This window comes from Calonectris borealis, chromosome 1 (genome assembly GCF_964195595.1).
Source record: "Calonectris borealis chromosome 1, bCalBor7.hap1.2, whole genome shotgun sequence".
In the NCBI taxonomy this organism is placed as follows: Eukaryota; Metazoa; Chordata; class Aves; order Procellariiformes; family Procellariidae; genus Calonectris; species Calonectris borealis.
Window position 1 is genome coordinate 121275302 of NC_134312.1, and position 21052 is coordinate 121296353.

A 21052-nucleotide genomic window follows, 5' to 3' on the forward strand; every position below is an offset into this window, starting at 1 on the left:
GGCCGGGAAAGCAAGCCCTTCCCGGGCAGAGAGGCTCTCCACACGCCTGACCAACGGCACTAACCGACCCCGGACGGGGGGGGGGGAAGGAATGGGGAGCGGGGAGGGACGCTGCAGAGCGCGACAGGTAAGAACGCGCACCTGCGCCGGCGGCAGGGGTGCGCATGCGCAGAAGCCGCCCCCAACGCGGGGAGCTGGTGGGGCTCTTCCCTCACAACGCGGAGGAAACGGGCGCGCTCGGGTCGCTGCTGTCCTTCTTCTCCAAGCGAAGGCGGAGCGGTGGCCGAGCCAGGCCTTCGGCGCCTCTCAGCCTCGTTGCCGAGCGCCGCGTTTCCACCGCGCTCCCTCTTCCGCGGGTGGAGCCGTGGGTTGCCCCGCGGTGATAAAGCCCATGGTTTTACCTCAGGCCAGAGTCAGCGCGCGCGTATGCTGCCTGCCGGCCGTTAACGGCCGCGGGGGCGATCTGTCCCCCGCTTCCCCCACTGCGCTGTGCGGAGGCAGCCCCAGAGGTTTATTTCCCCCATTGCAAGCCTTTCCCCATTAAGATGTTTCCCAAACGCGAGGGGTGTCGCGCGTGTAGCCGGCGCTAAGATGTTCCCCAAACCCGAGGGGTGTCGCGCGTGTAGCCGGGAGGGGGAGGGGGAGGGCGGGCGCGGTGCCGGCAGGGCCGCGCACCTGCTTGGTGCGGACGGCTGCGTGCCTGGGGACGTGCCTTCACTGGGCTCGGTCCATATCCGTTGTGATGCAGCTGATGTCCCCGCAGCTGATGAGGTCCCGCAATTTCAGAGGGCCTCGGAGGTGGACAGCGGCATGTCTCGCAGGCCCCCGTTTCTGGTGCCGGAGCCGAGGTTGAACTGCCAGCTCACGAGCAGGATGGGGGAGCTGCTGGTGCGAGGCGGGCGTCCAGATGAGAAGGGAAGCAGGCATGGGCTGCAAAGGCATTTAGGGTGGTTAAAGCACATCTTCCTATGGCTGCTGTTGTAGCTACCGCTGAACAGTCCCACTCACCACCGCCCACCCTCTAATTCTCCCATTTATAGTGCTGTTAGTTTAGGCAAACCCCCACCGTTTTCAGTATCTTTCACACCAAACACCGGCACCTTTAAAGGTAAGAGTGCATTAGCTGGCAATGGGTGCCGTTGAGAGCTGGAAGTCTTTGTAGCCAAGTGTAGGAGACCACACACATTGTTACTGCTTCCAGACTCTGATAAGTGTCCTGTGCAACCAGAATTTGTGATTTCTTGCAAGCATTAATTGATTACAGCAAGTTCTTGCTCTACTTGAATTACTTCTTAAACCACTCTTCATTTTGATAAAATCCTTACACTTAATTTCTAGACATTTTTTAAAGTAGGTAGACTCAGAAATACTGGCTATACTGCGAGAAGACAAAGTAAATTCAGAAGGAAATGCAAATGCTGTATAATTAGAGTGACAGCTATCCCTTTACTAACTAGAAATGCTCTCAGGGGTGACTGGATTTACTTTAAAACAACAGCAGTAAATAGAGCACTCTTTTCCAAGACTTTTCTGCCAGGAACACCTCATATCTCCATTCAGCCCACTTCTTACTTAAATAACCACACAAGTATATCATGCCTGGAGGAAAACTTAGTGCATGTTGGGATTTGCATGTATTTCATGGGAAAAAAAGTAGTGGAAAAGGGAGGAGAGTGAATGAGAAGTAGGTGCATTTGCCTTCAGGACAAAGTTTCTCATTTTTCTCCTTGATTATGCAATCTAAGCTCTTCTCTTTTGCGTCTTTAAAGACGGTGCTTTGTCACTGATTCCACTGTCTCTTCAGCAAAATCTTCTGTTTGCGTCAGCATGGACTTCACAGGAGGGCAATAAAGCAACTATTCTTTACGTTTTAAGACCCCCCCCCAAAAAAAGAACCCGCTCCTGCCCAAATGCCCCCAATCTATGTACCCATATTTACTTTGAAAACCAATCCTGAATTCCGTATGATAACTAGGGCCCTTGGGCACAAGTGCCATCTGTACGTCAGACAGAGAAAGGAATTTATTCCTTTGAAAGCTCGGACTGGGGTCTTAGCACAGGCATGGGTGTGAACACAGAGAAGGGAAGAGGAGCTCACACACGCAGTTGATTTATTTTTTACCTACCCACAACACAGCCAGTGTGACAGATGAGAGCCATTCTTTTTTGTCTCCCTTGCCTGGCACAGCAAGGAACTGGAGTTAGAGCTTCCCCCCCCTTTCCTTTAATGAGCTGATTTGATTTTTTTGTTTTGCTTTTTAATTGTAAAACACCCCTCTCTATTCCAGTGTCGTCGATGGCACTCCTGTGTCTGACTTGCGTGCAGTTATCACATACACAACAGAGCGGGTCTATCCTGTGTGTGAGAAAGGACAATCACTCTTGAGAAACTGCTGCCCACAACCTTGCTTTCGCTCTTCCCAAAAGTGATGAAACGTGGACCTGCTTATCATTTGAGCCTCTTACCATTTGAGCATTGCCTCTTATCATTTGAGCATCTTACCCTTTGGTTTCTGCATGTTGCTGCATATAACACACTGAGCTGTGTTTTATGTTTGAATTTAATTTATGGTAAACTGAACACACGCTAACACTTTCCCCTATAGAAGTGACAGAATATAGGTTCTATAGCTAGAAAAAAGCATCTGAATGCAGTAATCACTAATACTTAGCAGCACTGCATCCACCACAACTTACCATACAGTTCGGTACAGCAGGCTAAGTATGTCTTCTCCCAGCTTTTTTTTTTAGCTGCACTTCCAATGTATTTCATTGCCTCTCAGCTCTCAGGTCCCTCTTTCTCCCCAGTTTTGAATCTGTTTCTTGACATTCACTACGCATGAGAGGTACAAGTCTCGGAGACGCTGACGTTCCTGTGAGCCCTGTGAAAACAGCCAGCTGTGTCGGGAAGAGATACTGAAATGAGCACGTGGCTTGAGGGGAAGGCTGGCAGAACTCGGCTGGTATCTACTATCATTGACATCACCGAGCGCATCAATCCCTACGTGAGTAGTTCTGGCAAACAAGCCAGAGCATGTGCCGTCTCCTTCCTTCAGCTAGTGTCACGGCAAGAACCTCAGACTCACGTGGGTAGGAGAAGGGCAGAAATCGGTAGAAAACTGGTATCATTAGTTTCTCCTAATTTTAACTCCTCATTCTGCCATTACTACACTTTTTTGAGCCATTTAAATTTTTGCTACATTTACTGAACACCTTAAAAACTTTTTAGAATCAAAATCTGTAAGTAAACAGAAAAATAAAGGAAAGCACTCAACTGACAGCAAAAAGACATTAGAACTTAAAAACTTTGCTTTAGATTAAATAAATCCCCAAACTCAGTAATTTTAATTGCTTTTGACATCAGCTGCTCTAACAGCCACTGCAATTAATAACCAGCTTTTCAAACGTGTTAGCAATTAACCAGGCACTGTAACTGATCACAACAGCTCATGGATAAGGCAGAAAGAGAATAGCATTACACAACAAATGTTGACGAAATCCTGACTCTAGGGGCGAGACTGAAGTCTCCTGGACAAGTCTCCCCTTCCCTGCCACACTCAGAAGAGCATACCCTCTCTGCCCCTTTCAGCCCAGCTGTTGGGAATTTACCTTTAGCAACGGTGAGCTTGGACTCTCTAGAAAAGTGATCCAACGTGTCAGCCACCGTCAGGCTGTACTGCAGGGGCTCTCTATGCCGAATTCCAGCCTGAACTGAACAGTGCGCTTTGTAGCTGGCAGCAGTACACGTGCAGAAGAGCACTTTAGCATCCAGGAGGGAAAATAAATCCAGAACAGCTTTCTCAAAGCATTTTAGGGCAAGAAACGTATTTTCCAACAATGCTTACACTGTATGGTGAAGTACCTGTGGCTTTTTATAGTGTTCCAACCATTTTTAATCAAGAAAATTTAATGGCTTCTTGTCATATGCAGTGCAAATATCATAGTAGCATCTCAGCACTGAAGAAAATCACTCTAAGACGAGTTGATGACAAACACGATGGAGATACTTTTTTCCTTTCTCCTGTTGCCACAAGACAGTTTGGCTTTGCCATAGGGCAAAAGCCCTTATGTGAAAACAAACCTTGGTAACTAATCTCACAGATGCTAGTCACTTGCCTGCACAGTCTGTCTCCAAAACTACTTCAAGAGGAGTTTTGCTGAGCATCGTGGTGTGGATCAGCAGTATCCTCCTCCAATACGTTTCCTTCTCCCTTTACAGCAGATGAGGCCAACACACAACCACCGTGAAAAGGCATGCCAAAAATACAAAGGGTTAAAGACTTTCCAACAGGTATGCCTATATCAGTAATAAATGTAAGGCCAAAAGTAATTAGGAGGAGTGACATTATTATTACTTTAAATAGCACCAAGGAAATCTCATTACTGAACAAGTATTCACAAAGCAATACTAACAAAGCTATTTACCCTATCCATTTTCATGTAGTACCTATAGTTTTTATATGATTGTCATTTGGATGTATAGTATTTTTTCCATTTCTAGTTTTCAAGATGATAAATTCAGGCATTTTTATGTATGCAGAACACTAGCAAACCACTCTAACAAATGACAAAAAATTCAGTTCTAGAAATAAATTCAACTATTACCTGGCTGTTAACTTCAAACCATTTTTGGAACAATAAAAAGGTACCGAAAGGTAGCTGGTTAGACTGATAGGAGACTGACTGGTAGGTTTCTGCAAAAATACTCACTTTTCATACTGACATACCTAAAAAGAAAATTTTAATTTTAGAGAGCGTAATAGCACTTGATACAATAGGTTTTCCCGAGAGAACTCACCACAGACCATAGCTAAGAAAGATTCAACCTCCTCTGCTTTCTGTTATTACCCAGTAACAAGCTATAGAATAAATATTTTAGAATGCTACCCCATGTTTCTGTATATTGTGGGATGTACAAGGTTCTATGAGAAAATGATTAAGCTGATTGCTTCTGAAGCAAGTCTACGTGATTTGAAGAAAAAAGTGTTTGATGCATTAATTAACGACAGAAAAGAATAACACTGGTAGAGAAAGGGTTCTGTACCTTGATGCTCCTTTACTTCAGAGCCCCTGTGCCACAGACAGCATTCAATTAAATAATAGTCTCAGCAATAAACAATGACAATACACAGAACACTACACAACATCACTCCTTTGGCTCAAAGTAATTCCAGTTTGTTATGGAACAGTTGTTACGCAAAATCCCCAACACATGGCTGAAAACAATAACATTCACATCCTATAGCTGAGAAGGCTAGTAACAAATTGGCAAAGGAAATTTAGATTGCACATCCCTTACGTAGTTTTATTTCTTGTGCAGTTTGAAACAACATCACTATAACTTTGGTATTCATCTGAAAAAGGCGTAGTTGGGAGAGCAGCTGGCAGTCACTACTTGTCCAAGGTAAGCTCTGCCTGAAAAGGCATCAATTTCCAAACGTCTCCAAACAAAATAGTTTGTTTGAAACAAAACCAATCAAAATAATTTGTTTTGAAATTTTTCATCTTGCAGCACACCCAAGATACAGTTGTGTTATCATAGAGATGTTAGTAACAGTAGTAATAATAAAATCATGCTGAGAGATGATGAGGTACCATAGCAATGGTTGCAGGGAAAGTCAATATCATTTCTAAAAGGAATGCTCTGGAAAGGTTAGCTTTTAGAGAACTTTCTATTGCCTGGCCTAGTCAAAGCCCTTCCAGTGGTTATATTTTTCCCTCCTGAAGCAGAATATTATTTAAGATAATTTTTACCCTAAGAAAAATCATCCACTGGAACAACCTCCCCAGGGACATGGTAGAGCCCCTGTCACTGGAGGTTTTAAAGATGCAATTGGACAGGGTGCTAGATAATCTCGTGTAGGCTCCCTTTCCCAAAAAAGGTTGGACCAGATGATCTTTCGAGGTCCCTTCCGACCTGGGCTGTTCTACAATTATGATTTTGGACATACTGAGAGATCGAAGAGAGACATTTCTATGTGACCACCAACATGCAAGCATTTATTGTGTGATCATTCCTTTTTAAATCAGCTAGAATCAATCATTATCAGAAAGGTAAGATGCTAACTTGCCTGGATGGAATTATGCAGGTCAGTTAGCGTGGAAGGGATGCTCAGCAGCTTAAGAGTGCAGAACAACAGAGGATCATGTTAAGATAAAGAGGTTTTGTGAGGTCAGAGGTCTTTATAATGATTGATTACCTCCATATGCAATTCTTATCAAATAGGCAATTACATGTTAAAATGACTCAGGTTGATTCAATGCATTATGAATGCTACTATCAGTAGCATTAACATAGAGCAGCTGTACTCACTCTGCAGCTAAGGCAAAAAACCTCTTCTTCCCCACTTACAAGCTTAATTACCAATTACATATGTCTAAACAAAACCCTGATCTTCTAGAAACTCTATGTGTAGCACTGTAACCCTCCATGTGTGTGTATATATATATATGGATTTTTTTAGATGTTAGCCATCTTTTATTTACTATAACAACTTGACCTAGGACCTCTACTTTTGCTTTCCTTCCCCTTTTTTTTTTTCTTCTCCAAAGTACCCTGCCAAAAGATAACGTGCCTGTACCAATTAGGCACCAAACACAGGGCAAAAAAGCGTTTCAAGTACTTTCAAGTACATAAACAGCATATTTCATAAATATAACCTAGCTTCCTCTTGATCAGTGGGTTTGATGTGAAGGGCAAGCATTTGTGGACAGGACAGCTGAGGAGGAACTTATCTGGCTCAAGCCAGTGGTGAAATAATCCAGGTGATAGAGGGGCATAAAACTGTACTTCTCAGGACACTGGGAGGCTAATAAAATGATGGGATTTCATGGTATTGTGTGAAAAGGATCTGAGGAAGACAGAAGGGGCGAGGGAATGAAAAAAGACATTTTCTCTTTCTGATATGCATCCTTGTCCCTCCCATGCAGACATTTTATAGGCTTGTTGACATGTACAGAAAAGTAGCTCTGCTCCTCTGACACACAAAATCTGTCACCAGAAACCCCTTTCCTCTACATGTCCTCTTGCAACTAAGCTCTGCACAGAGACTAGCATAGCGAGCCTCTGGACACTGCTATGGCACCAAGAAAACCATTTGAGTTAATTTTAATACCCAGACATTTATACTTTGGAAGAATTTCTTGTAGAGATTATAAGGCATCCTTTAGGGGTCAAGTAGTCCATGTTAATACAGACTTTCAAACCTGAAGTCATTCCTACTCATATTTTTGCTAATACATAGAACATTTTCATAAATACAATAGGCAAAGACAGGATTTTTACCACTATCAATCTATCTTCACTGTCAAACACAGCAGCTGCTTTATCCTCAGCAAAAACCTTTAGCACGGTTCTGTGGCTCAGCCTGCTGCCCCAAAGGACCTTGTTCTTCAGCCATAGCTGGAAGGACAGATCTGCCTTTCAGGATTCCAGGCAACAACTTTTTTTTTAGTTTATTCCTTTTTGGTATCAGCTGCTTTTTCTCTGTGGGAAAGATACTACCTTCTTGACATGCAAAAGCCCAGACTGCACATCAATGTATGGAGAATGGAATGAAAGTGTAGTATCAGCAATGATGTATTTGACCCAACCCACTATTTATAGCCCTAATAGTCATGCAAACCTTGCCCATTATACACTAGGCCATACTGCCTCCATGTGGCAGATATGCTTCAGACATTCTTTTTTCTTCCATTTCACACCATCTTGTGTGGCTATGAATTTTGGAAATAGTTTTGGAAACAGTTTTGGAAACAGAAGGGATAGAATCCATACATTATTTCTGTGAGAAAGGGCAATATGGGGATGAAAAAACTAATATATCATATTGATAAGAGTGTTTTTCACACAAATACTCACCAGAAACACACAGTAAAGTACAAAGGCTATGTATATATATATAAAAAGAATGCTTTCTCAAATGTTTATTACACGATGAAAGAAGACTAATTGAAAAAAATTCACATCCTGAACTTGATCAAAGGGGACTGATTGCTCTTCAGGCCTATTAGCTAAAAGCAAGATTGAAAGAGCAGTTTTGAAAAATTACATAGAACTGTATCACATTCTCTTTTTCAGTTCATAACTGGTTTGATTCAAACTTGACTAGAAGACCATAAAAGTTGCTTTAGCATTAGACCAGCTATCTGATTCAAGTAGCACTAACACTGTGTTATGGGTACAGGGGTTTTCCCATGACTAAAATGGAAATACTTTGTGAAATTGGTATATTTTCTTCCACACCACACTTATCCCCAACCCCAAAGCCCCAACCTCCACCTAGTTTACCAATGTTGTTAGATACACGACCTAAAGAAGATAAAAACCACGACAATTATTGTTTTGCCCATTTGTGTCTACATCTCAGTCTCTACCAGCTGACCACAGGTGCATTCCACCTCACTGTGAACAAGGTCTTCATATGTAATTTCCAGACTGGAAAGACGTGACATGGTATGGCTGAAAGGGTTTTGTAAATCACCAGTGCCATAATGTTTAGGCTTTCCCTGCTTTGGTTAAGATGTATTATGATGCTCCTGTCAAATTTCAATCTTACTGCACAAAATACACAGTGCAAGGGGGTGCTAAATTTATGGTGAGACTTTTTTTCCTTTTTTTTTTTTTTCAAGACAGTGCAAGGTCTAGAGACAGCATGAGAATCTCAGGATTAGGGTGTTGCAGGGTGCTATGCCAATTTTAGCTTACATTTCATTGTATAAACATTTCCCCATCTCTGTTTGGTATCCAGCAAACAATCCTATTAGAAATTTTCCAGACATCTGTGTGTTTTTGTCTCTAAGTACTGTCCATTTCAAAACTTTTCAAAGTATAAATTAGTAGCTATACATCTGTTGTTGTTGGTCTGTTTGAACCTGCTGCTGTCCTGACTGCTGTTGCGTTGGCTGTGCCTGGGGCTGCAAGACATCAGTCTGAGGCACTGACCTCCATGTCAGAGGATGCTGTTCCGTTATCTGGTTCCCTAGAGGAGCAATGGAGTTCACCAAGGTGGTCAGGTTTATAAAATGGGCCACAGACTGAGGATTGGCTGCCTCTGGCTGCGGCTGGATCTGAATGTCATTTTGGCGGTTGTGCAGCATGGCGGAACCGCTGACGGTGTCAAATGTCACGGTGAGAATTGAGTTGTCCAGCTGTAACTGGCGTTCAGGTGCAGTCAGATGGCCCACAGCCACTGGCTGGAGGTTTGTGAATTGGGTTCCAGCTGCTGTCGTAATGGGGGTAACAGTGATATTTGTCAGCCCGACAGAACTGGAAGGGGCTGTGACATTTGGGTCGCCAAGGGTCACCACCACCTGAGGAAAAACAGAAAGGTAACCTCAACCTTGTATCTTGCAGATGACTACCAAATATCAAGCATCAAGAAAGATGACCTGAGTGCTGATGGGCTCACGTGTTGCTACTGCCAGCAAGAGAAATCTTACACACAGAGGGGAACACAGAAAGCTTGCAATTTAACAACTTCCACACATAGAAATAAGAAGGTAATGGGAGGGAGACATAGGCAACATTCACAACAAGCAGCCGTATTAACTTTCACACTTTTAGTCACAGCTTCAGCCAGTTAGTGGTATCTGGCAAACAAGGAGATGGTAACACCAAAGGAAATGAAAACAAACTTGAGGAGCTTACTGGTCCAACTCCTTTTAAAGTCTCTATGTTTTTTTAAAGTCTCTATTCATCTTCGTATTACCACAATTTATCAAACTAGCTCTAAATGTTCCAATCACGCTTTTGTGTTTGCTATTAGGAAAGAAGAAGGGTTATCCCTCTAAGCAATGCCTGCTACCCATCACCCTGCTACTGGAGCTCACCTGCTGGATGCTCTGCACAGCTGAATTAGTCTCATCTCCAACATTCCCTGTGAATTCACCTTCCTTCTCTGGGTATTCACTGAAGGCAGGGTCCTCAGGCACTTGAGCTTCCTCCTCCTCACCTGACTTTTGTTTTCGTTTCTGGCCACGTTTAGGAGCTTTCATATGCTGCTTCCCTTCTGGTAATTCTCCCTGTTCCAAGGCTAATTCCGGCTGGAGCAACACATTTCCAAACAAAACATCAAGTCATTTTGCTTAGTGAAGTTCCAAGTAAGAGACTATCACCTGAAGTTGGTTTACTGTCAATTCTCAAGTGAAGAAACAAACTTTAGCAAAAACCTGGTATCAGGGAATGAGACCTCATCCTGTAATTACCTCCGTTTTACCAGCACCCACATTATACAAAAAAACAGATCAACAGCTTGCATCTGCTTTTGTTAAGCTCTAAAAAAGCACATTCCTTGCCCGTCAGCCTATGCCCAACATCAGCCTATGCCCCACCCCACCTTCCAGCAGGCCTGGAATCTAGCTGCCACCAGTATTCTGCAATGACAAATTTACCTGCACAATCCCAATCGAGGAGGCATCAATGGTAGTCGTCTCTGGCAGCTGCTCTAAATCATCAATCCTCACCGAAAGAATCTGTAGACAAAGAGGTATCAGCTGGTGAAGTGCAGCAGTGCACACCACAGTCAAACAATACAGCATTGCCCTAATAAATCCTGTCACAAAGCAAAAATGATGTAGTCTACTATTTTACATGTATCATTTAATACAAGGGACTTAACCATGGCTCTTTTTTAAATAACCTTTTGGCATATAATCTTCTCCTTCTCACTGACAACCAGCAAAGTTTAAAGACAACAATATAAGAATATGTTTATTTTCATATTCTAGACAGAACACAACCCACTGGGAAGTGATGAATTCTATAAAAAACAAACAACGTGTTTGAAAAAAACCTATGTCCTACTCCATTATTTTCAGCTGAATTTATACATCTCGGCTTATCAAAGAACAGAGACAAACTGCCCTCTGGATTGCAGATACGTAGCATTTTTAATCCAAAAATCAATAAACAAAGCTTTTTGTTGACTTCCTTCCCAGTCATCATGATAAAAAAAATGTTCACAGAAAGCAATGCTAATGATAAATTGCTAGTTTAAAAAAAAAAAAAGCCTCAAAGGGAACGGACAAGCCTTAGTCAACATAAACAAGAAATGCTGAGGAGAAACACAATAGCTATTCAGAAATTTTGAACACAGAAAAAGCCCCGTTGGGGTCAGACAAAACATCCCTCTAATTCAGATCCTCTGCAGTCAGCATTCATCTTTACTACTAAGAATAATTTTGTATCATCAGCAGATGCTGCCATCACCTCTCTATTCACCACTTCTTTCAGATCACTTCTGAATACAGAGAACACAATGGGGAAAAGAGAATCAATTACACTCATTAATGGATGAAGACAAAACGTGAAAAAAATATACATTTAAGCTGAGGCAGAAAACGAAAAGGGATTTAAATAATCAGAACTTCATTTTTAGGAACTGACGATCAGCTATGTTTACTACTGAAACATAACGTATGAAAGGGCTGATTCAGTTAAGTGCATGCTTAACAGACACCACCTAAAATTGGCCCCAAAAGAACAGAAAAAAGAGAGAGAGAAAAAAAGAAGTAATTCCTTTCAAGTCACTGAAGGCCATAAACTTTCTTTACCAAAAAAAAAAAAGCAAAAAACCCCCAGAAAAACCAAAAAACAAGCCACCCCACAATTTACGTACCAAACTAACTCACCTCTGGATGTTTACGCCTCATATGTCGACTCATGGAAGCTCTGGTAGAAACCTTTGTCCCACACAGCTGACAGCTCTGGGCTTCTACCTTATCATGAGTGAGCTGGATGTGCTTCTGTAGCATGTAATCAGTGACATATTTCTTATCACAGACTGAACATGTCCACTGTTTTCCTACTGGTAGCAGATGGAAGGAAACGCTGTTAGCAACAGCCCCCAAAGATGAGTACTGTATTGTCAGCATCTCAACAAGAGGAACAATTTTATGTCGGTAACATGATGTGTAACACTAGTTCCAAGACAGGCAAGTCTAAAGCAAGCCTAGGAACAAAATTAAGATATTGTCTTTGGATACTGTTTTTTAAAGGATTTACCTGTATGAATCAACTTATGAGTCTCCATTGTATTTCTCTCACTAAACGTCTTGCCACATAGCTCACACATGAAATCTTTGATTCCTGCATGAAGAGCACATTTAACATCAGAGTGAAAACAGTCTAAGGTATCTGGGACAATTCCAAGTTTCATATTACTAAAAAAAAAAAAATAAATAAATCACAGCCAAACAAGCAGAAGCAGCCCAGCTTCACCAACTTCACCAATTTTTATCTAAGCCGTGCCACTATATCTGGCCATAAAATGAATCCAAGAGAAATTGATGTGGGAGGTAAAATTTTGTTTTGGGAAATGAAAAACTGAAGAATAACTTAAAACAAAACCAACACTCTAGACCTACCCTAGACCAAAACAACCTCTCTTAAAAAAGCAAAACATGAAACCAACTAAACTATGTATCTTAATTGTGTAACAGGTGGTCTTGGCTGATGAAAGGACAAAATCTCACTTTTCAAAAAGCAGAATATGCATTTTTTTTAATTAGTGTTCCTTATACTCTCTGACTGTTCTAGATAAGAGCTGTCTCGGGAAGCATTTAACTGATTCAGTGCAACTTTTGTACATCTTTAGAGATCTCACCCGTGTGTCTTTTGTAATGCTTCAGCATGTTGACTTTCTGTGCAAATTTGCGGTGACATTCCTTGCATTCATATTCTTTAATCCCTTTGTGAAGTTTCATGTGGTGACGAAGTGCATGTTTTGTCTTCATTCCTGTGAGACAAAAGGTACAGCATGACAATTAGTCCATTGCTCCCACCTTCAGAGGAGAACTCAGGATGATCATGTTGTTAGCCAAGAGCTCTAAGATTATATTTGCTGCATGCCCACAATTGTGTATTTCTAATTGTTTAGGTAGCAGTGTACATTATCATTTTAATTCCAGGAAAAAGCTCTGGAAAACATCTGAGTAACCACTGAGGAAGAGGCAAAACAGCAGGGACAAGCAAAGACAAAACATCATTAGAGATGTCAGACTTACTGCCTTCCACTAAAATACGAGTTCAGATTTGTTCAAGTTACAACGCGAACAATTCAAAAAGTCAAAGCAACTTTGACTCTTAAGGCTTACAGAAAGAAATTACTCTATTTCTTAAGCCTGAATACAACCTAGAATGAAAAAATTAACTTGTATTCACTTTTGTGCTGCAAATGCATTGGAACTCACTCAGGCAAGCATTCCTTAATCTGACAGAAGCAAATTTTATTAAAATCGGTTTTGTCTCTCAGGCCATGAAACTAAATTAGGGGTAGTTTATGTAACCATAAGGCTCCTGATTAATACAGTTTCTACCTCGCAAAAATGCAGGATTTACAGCACTCCGAGGACCTTCCCAATATTCTAAGAATGGAAGTAGTTTTAATTCAGATATTCACCTGCTATTCTGTATCACAATTAATGGAAAACAAGGCATTAGACATACCTTTGCCACATTCTGCACACAAGTATTCTCGGATATTATCATGGACCCGCATATGTTCTTTTAACATGTCTTTTCTAGCAAATGATTTGCCACATTGCTCACAAGCATGACTTTTTACACCTTAAAAATAAATTTAAAAGACAACATAAACAAAAAAAAATGTTAATGAAAAATGTGCATCTCCTAAAAACTGACTAAACTGGTGAATTAGAGGGCAACAGTCCACCTGTGTTGTCAACCACATCTTTCATGCATATTGTAGCCCAAACTAAATTAGAAGACTTTGGAGAGAGAGAAAAGCTGGCTTTTTGTGTGAGATCTGAAAAAAAGATAAAGCCTGACGTAGGAAAATACTGAATAGCATGAAATAATAATGAGCTGTTAAAAATGATTTTGCATTAGCAGTTTTCAGCCTGTGTAATGGTGAGAAGGTGGCATGGATAAGAATTTGGGGAAGAACAGAATAAAGAATTAGGATTTTCAGCAGGTGAATCCTGCATCGTATAAACTAGGAATCTGGATTGTGTGCCTAGACAAAATACCTTCATTAATACTACCTGCTTTAGAAAACCAGCCTACCCTGAAAGCACAAGTATAACATTTATCTTATTGTAACTTAGAGTCAAAAACCCTAACTTATTTCCTCCTGAAAAAAATAAGGCAGGCACTGGCAACAGAAATTTCTTTTTAATATTGATAATAATTAAGAAACACAACATTTTTACCTGTATGTATAAGCTTATGTCTTTCCAGATTTCCTATACTGTTAAAAATCCTTCCACAGATTTCACATGGGTGAATGTATCTGAAACCAGAGAGACCAAAAATTGTGATTCTTTTCTTGAGACAGAGGTGGTTTTCAGGCACCTCTGTCAGTAACTGTATTTCATTTGGTAATACTAGTTACCATAAAAGCTCCTTAAAACATAAATGCATTTTTAAAATGAGCCTTAGGAAACCCATAATTTCACTCCAAGCTTGGAGCAGTCTGGCATTGAGATATCCTCAAATTTTTAAAAAATATTTACCAAAATCATAGATTTACACTTTACAAAGCCCAAACTGGGAGGCTGTTGATTAATCATCTGTGTGAAATGAATCATTAGTGATATATATTTCAAGCTTTTAATAAACTTTTTAACACCCATTATACAGTTTCAGATATTTTAGTACAGCCCAACTCTCTAAAAGCATCAGGTGGCAGAGCCACTGTAACTTCAGCAAGATAGCTCCTCTTATCAGTCCAACGTGTCATCTTACTTCTGCACGTTAGGATCAGGCAGGTTCTCCCGATGAATGACCATGTGTGCATGGTAAGTTGCCTTCAAGGCAAAACGTCGGTTACAAATGCTACAGCCATAGCCCTTCTCCTTGTGCACGTCCATTATGTGCTTCAGGTACTCCTTCCCTCTGCCGAAAGTCAACTGTGGAATGAACCAATAGTGAATGAAAGGGGAAAAAAGTCCTCGGGAACAGCAACGACCTAGTTACATGTTACCAGGATCTAGAGTCAGAGCTAGTAGACATAAATAGCCTGAGTATCACTAGATGAAAAATCTGTGAAAGCTGGAGTTAGGCCTGAACCTCTTTGGCCATTACAAGCACATTGCTTCAGAACATCAGTTAACTCATTTGGAAAACTAGATTGAGATGGACCTCTTTGTCCTCTTTGTGCACAGAGGAACAGCCTTGAAGAGAGCCACGTCTAACCTCCACTAGCTGTCAAAGCAAGAACGCCACAGATGGAAAAAACGTCTTTTGAGCTCTAGGGGCATGGTAAGCTCTAGTCTGCATAGTAAGCTTTGGCACTAGCTCCAGCAGAGTTGGTATTTCTAGGCGTTGCAGGGCAGTGATTCTAGCTCAGCTCCTGGAAGTGCTACAACTACGATAGACAGGTGCTCCACTACTTAGCTCCCCTGGGCTAAGCAACCCTGCATACGCATATATGCTCCAACATACTAGGGCAAAGTGCCATAATGACATGATCTTTTGCTCCAATTTTGGAACTAGTCACGGTATTTCTGACAGCACTGCACAGCTTGGTAAAGGTGTACTTTGGGATGAGAAAAAAAACAAGAGAGAGATTCTTAAGAGCTCAGAAGAGGTATTTCACCAAGACTCATTCGTAGGAGTGCATGAACAGATATTTTCAGCCAAAAAGAGCCTCCCCACCTCATTGCAGGTAACACTCATTTTCCACAGCTGTTGCCTTACACAACTGTTTACTTCACAAACACCCGCAAAAGTGCTAAAAAGCCCAGCTTCCAAAAAGCCCTTTCTAATTTGAATGGCACAATTGCCCTCATTTGGAAGCATACAATTTTATATAGTTTATGTACTCATTGTCAGGCGTTAAAATTACCACATTGAAAGCAAGCATGTGATTAACTGCTGTGATACCACATCTTCTTATGCTTACTGACATAAGCTTAAAATCAGTTTGCTCTTAAAACCAGTTCACAGATAAGAACAGAAAACTGAAGTAGTATTATCTCCATGTCTTTAAAATGAAGATAAGCTAAGCACTTTCACCACGTTAGGCGTAGACTGTGAAATAAGCTCTGATTTCCAGGGGCCAAGTCACTGGCTTGACTACCAAAATTCCCCTGTCCCTATGTCAGTTTGGCCAGTTTTGCTGTTCTCACTGATTGCTTTTACATCCCACCCAGCCCAGCACAGCATGCTCGCCCAGTAAGGGCAGAGAATCCAAAAGGGCCTTAAAGACCCCATTACTTCTTTACAAAACGGCAAAAGCCATGCTGTAAGAGGTTTAAAGTGTCTTACTCTCTCAGATGACAACTGAGTAAAGTGTATTCCAGCAGTACTTCTAGTGCCATCCTGTTAGTAATAAAGTAGGCCAAGAAGAAGCAGTCACACTGAACATAAGCAGCAGTCTTAATCCTCCAAACTGGATATCCACTAGAGAACCATCTGATCTTATCAAAATTAATCAATTTGTGGACCATATCATTCAGAAATGCTGTAACGATTTTAATTTTGCACATAATTAAAAGGTGGTATAAGATTTGAATGTTCCTTTAGTGTTTCTTCCTCCAGTTTTGCTTGCTTGCTTCCTTGCACACAGCGTATGTATGTGTATTTCTCTTTTTAAGTGGTTAGCATGCACCTTGAAGAACACCACTTCAACTCTTATGGAATAGCATCGCTTCATAGATTAGAGGTAACAAGCACTGCAGAAGAGAGCAGACCTGTGGACTGGCCTTGTCTTTGTCAACCCTTCCTTAATGTTATTTAAAATTCTGAATGATTTATAGACATCTCCACTCCCTCCCCCATCCCAAAACAAGTTAATTTGAAAGTATTTAAAGCTACCTGGCACCTTTTGCAGCTATACTTGTGAGGCTCAGAATCTGCACTTTCATCAGAGTTGTCATCGTTTTCCTCTGATGAGATTCCAATTTTGCCAATGAACTCTTCTCTCTGGTGATCATCCATTAGTGCTATGTCCTGTGTAGGGTGGGAAAGAATATTCTGTTTTAATAGATTAAACTTCTATTTCAAAAGGTAACACCTAGTCAGCTTTTGTTGCCATGCAGACTGCCTTGCATTAACAATTGCTGTAACATTATTTATTTAAAATATCCTCCTGCTTCATTTAATTCAGATAAACAAAGTTCCTCTGTCCAGGACTAAACAAGGAACAACTGTTTATCCAAACAAATAATACTCAATTTTTGTGTATAAAAGGAACTGTAATGTAAACAGAGACTCAACTGGTACAGTGTTACATCCATAAAAGCATCTTTATGAGCACCACTGAGTGATACAGTTCCCTTTCAATTCAGTTCCTTACAATTCAGTGTTAACCTAGTTACGTCAAAATAATCTAGGTCTGCTTAAGCACTATTAATAGGATTTTTTTGTGATTTGGAACATTTTGATAAAACCAGGTAAGGAACTCAATACACAGGCAGTTATGCTGGCATATACAAGAGAATATCACCATCACTGGCATGGAAAGGGCAGGAACAATTAGATCTCGTTTGTTTTTTCCCCACAAAGAGAGGGGATGACAGTAACCCCTCAGCCCAACCAAACTAGAACTGGAACAATACATCTGTCTGCAGCCTTCCTGTTAAGTTATTCTCCCTGCTTTAAACTCAGCAATCTCTGTGATTCACCCAAGGTCACAGAGCTGGTTTTTCCATTGCATTCAGAACAGTGTTCTGCAGTGGTAGCTGAAATAACTTCAAATATGATAGTCCACATACTCTGTAGCAATCCAGATGTAGAAACAGAGCCATGGGTAAATCAGAGCACAACTCATGCGAGGCTGCAGAAACATCAGTGCACAGGGTACATAATCACTGTTGTGTTGCCAGTATGAACATGTGGCCATAACAGTCTCAATGTATTTATTGATATGCTTATGTATCTGCTAAGTAACATGCCTTTTCTAATAAATTATTAACACAATACCTTAAAATGGACATGAATATGATCTCTCAACACATCCACCCTGAAAAATTTACGTCCACAGATTTCACAAGTGTATTTCTTGTCTCCATGTGTTAAAAGGTGTTTGTTCATATTGCTCCTACATGAAAATACCTAAAAGAAAAGAAGAAGGAAGGAAGGTGTTGTGGTTTAACCTGGCAGGCAGCCAAATACCACGCAGCCGCTCACTCACTCCCCCCGCCCCCCCAGTGGGACGGGGAGAGAATCGGAAGGGTAAGAGTGAGAAAAACTCGTGGGTTGAGATAAAGACAGTTTAATAGAACAGAAAAGGGAAAATAATGATAATAAATAATGATAGAATATACAAAATGAGTGATGCACAATGCAATTGCTCACCACCCGCGCTGACCGATAACCAAGTAGCGATCGGTACTTCCTGGATCACGCCTACCATTCATATACTGAGCATGACGTCACATGGTATGGAATACCCCATTGGCCAGCTGGGCTGGCTGTCCTGATTATGTTCCCTCCCATCTTGTGTACCTAGCTCAGTCAGTAGGCACGGGAGCTGTCCTTGGACTAGGAGGGCACTTAGCAACAACTGAAAACATCAGTGTGTTATCAACATTCTTCTCTACTAAATCCAAAACACAGCACTAGGAAGAAATTTAACCCTATCCCAGCCGAAACCAGGACAGTATCCACCCCTTATTCCATACCATTTACGTTATGCTTAGGTCTCACATTTTTCGATACATTTCAATTAATCACCACTATCTTTTATATATATATACATATATAATACATATACATACATATATATACATATAATACATATACATACATATATATACATAAATATATACAAATGTCCATTGAGTTCTTTTAGTCCACAACTTTGGGCTCCATCTGTCATAACAGTCTTTCAGGGCCAGAAGGATGGTGTGTGGTGTTGGGCTGTTGCATCCTGAAGCCAGTTCTCATTTCGGTACTGCTGCACTCGTTCAGTTCTATCATCGTTGCACTTTGCTCGGTTTCATCGGAGTCAGCTCATTCTTCATTAATCTGGGTGATTTTCACTGCTATACCATTGATAGCAACCATAGGAATAATGATATACAATATCATATAACAATTGACATCATAAAATTCAGTTCATTGGCTATTTTCACCCAAAATCAAATCCCCTTGAGGTACACACCGGACTTGCCCATCCTTTCGCATCACCCACCAAGTGCACCCAGGTCCTTGAGCAAAAGCAATCCCACGGATGGGTTTTCCCTTGCCAGAGGCAGGAGTAACCCAGACTGTCTTCCCCAGCATATTTCTTATGTGCACGACAGGGACTTTATCTCCATCTACAGTACGTAAGAGTCTTGATTGGGCAGGGCCAGCTCGATTAACTAAGCCAGCTAGTGTTGACTAACCAGGTGGCTTTTGCTAAATGTGTGTCCCAATGCTTGAATGTCCCACCACCCATTGCCCTCAGTGTTGTCTTTAGCAGCCCGTTGTATCGTTCGATTTTCCCGGAGGCTGGTGCATGGTAGGGGATGTGATAGACCCACTCAATGCCGTGCTCTTTGGCCCAGGCGTCTATGAGGGTGTTTCGGAAATGAGTCCCGTTGTCTGACTCAATTCTTTCTGGGGTGCCATGTCGCCATAGGACTTGCTTTTCAAGGCCCAGGATGGTGTTCCGGGCAGTGGCATGGGGCACAGGGTATGTCTCCAGCCAGCCGGTGGTTGCTTCCACCATGGTGAGCACATAGCGCTTGCCGTGGCGGGTTTGTGGGAGTGTGATATAATCAAACTGCCAGGCCTCCCCATACTTGTATTTCAACCATCGTCCCCCATACCAAAGAGGCTTTACTCACTTGGCTTGCTTGATTGCAGTGCACGTTTCACATTCATGGATAACGTGTGCAATAGCGTCCATGGTTAAGTCCACCCCTCGATCACGAGCCCATCTGTATGTTGCATCTCTTCCTTGATGGCCTGAGGCATCATGGGCCCACCGAGCTATAAATAATTCACCCTTATGTTGCCAGTCCAGATCCACCTGAGCCACTTCAATCTTAGCAGCCTGGTCTACCTGCTGGTTGTTTTGATGTTCTTCAGTGGCCCGACTCTTGGGCATGTGAGCATCTACGTGACATACTTTTACAGTCAGGTTCTCTACTCGGGCAGCAATATCTTGCCACAACGCGGCAGCCCAGATGGGTTTACCTCTGCGCTGCCAGTTGTTCTGCTTCCACTGCTGCAACCACCCCCACAGGGCATTTGCCACCATCCATGAGTCAGTATAGAGATAAAGTACTGGCCATTTTTCTCGTTCAGCAATGTCCAAGGCCAGCTGGATGGCTTTTACCTCTGCAAACTGGCTCGATTCACCTTCTCCTTCAGCAGTTTCTGCGACTTGGCGTATAGGACTCCATACAGCAGCTTTCCACCTCCGATGCTTTCCCACAAGGCGACAGGACCCATCAGTGAACAGGGCATATTGCTTCTCGCTTTCTGGTAGTTTATTATACAGTGGGGCTTCTTCAGCACGTGTCACCTCCTCCTCTGGGGATATTCCAAAATCTTTGCCTTCTGGCCAGTTCGTGATCACCTCCAAGATTCCTGGGCGACTGGGGTTTCCTATTCGGGCCCGTTGTGTGATCAGTGCGACCCACTTACTCCACGTAGCATCGGTTGCATGATGTGTAGAGGGGACGCTCCCTTTGAACATCCAGCCCAGCACCGGCAGTCGGGGTGCCAGGAGGAGCTGTGCTTCAGTGCCAACCACTTCCGAAGCAGCTCGAATCCCTTCATATGCTGCCAATATCTCCTTCTCAGTTGGAGTGTAGCGGGCCTCGGATCCTCTGTATCCCCGACTCCAGAACCCTAAGGGTCGACCTCGAGTCTCCCCTGGTGCTTTCTGCCAGAGGCTCCAGGTGGGGCCATTCTCCCCGGCTGCGGTGTAGAGCACATTCTTCACATCTTGTCCTGCCCGGACTGGCCCAAGGGCTACTGCATGAGCTGTCTCCCGTTTAATTTGTTCAAAGGCTTGTTGTTGCTCAGGGCCCCATTTGAAATCGTTCTTCTTCCGAGTCACTTGATAGAGGGGGCTTACAATCAGGCTATAATCTGGAATATGCATTCTCCAAAAGCCCACAACGCCTAAGAAAGCTTGTGTTTCCCTTT

General features: G+C 42.2%; 1 protein-coding gene across 6 annotated transcripts in view; it reads right to left on the minus strand.

The window, feature by feature from the left end:
- Positions 1-7894: 7894 nt before the first annotated feature.
- Positions 7895-21052, minus strand: part of PRDM15 (PR/SET domain 15) — a 44328-nt gene continuing 31170 nt past the window's right edge. For 5 of the 6 annotated variants that reach the window (XM_075172999.1, XM_075172988.1, XM_075172970.1 and 2 more), the window contains 11 exons: positions 17888-18019; positions 16781-16915; positions 14708-14871; positions 14173-14252; positions 13448-13567; positions 12606-12737; positions 12005-12088; positions 11632-11807; positions 10393-10473; positions 9832-10044; positions 7895-9312 (listed from right to left, as the gene is read on the minus strand). In XM_075172999.1, coding sequence (XP_075029100.1) covers positions 8836-9312; positions 9832-10044; positions 10393-10473; positions 11632-11807; positions 12005-12088; positions 12606-12737; positions 13448-13567; positions 14173-14252; positions 14708-14871; positions 16781-16915; positions 17888-18019 — 1794 coding nt within the window. In that variant the 3' untranslated portion in view covers positions 7895-8835. The remainder of the gene's footprint in view (positions 9313-9831; positions 10045-10392; positions 10474-11631; positions 11808-12004; positions 12089-12605; positions 12738-13447; positions 13568-14172; positions 14253-14707; positions 14872-16780; positions 16916-17887; positions 18020-21052) is intronic. The other variant, XM_075172978.1, reaches the window with a different exon arrangement.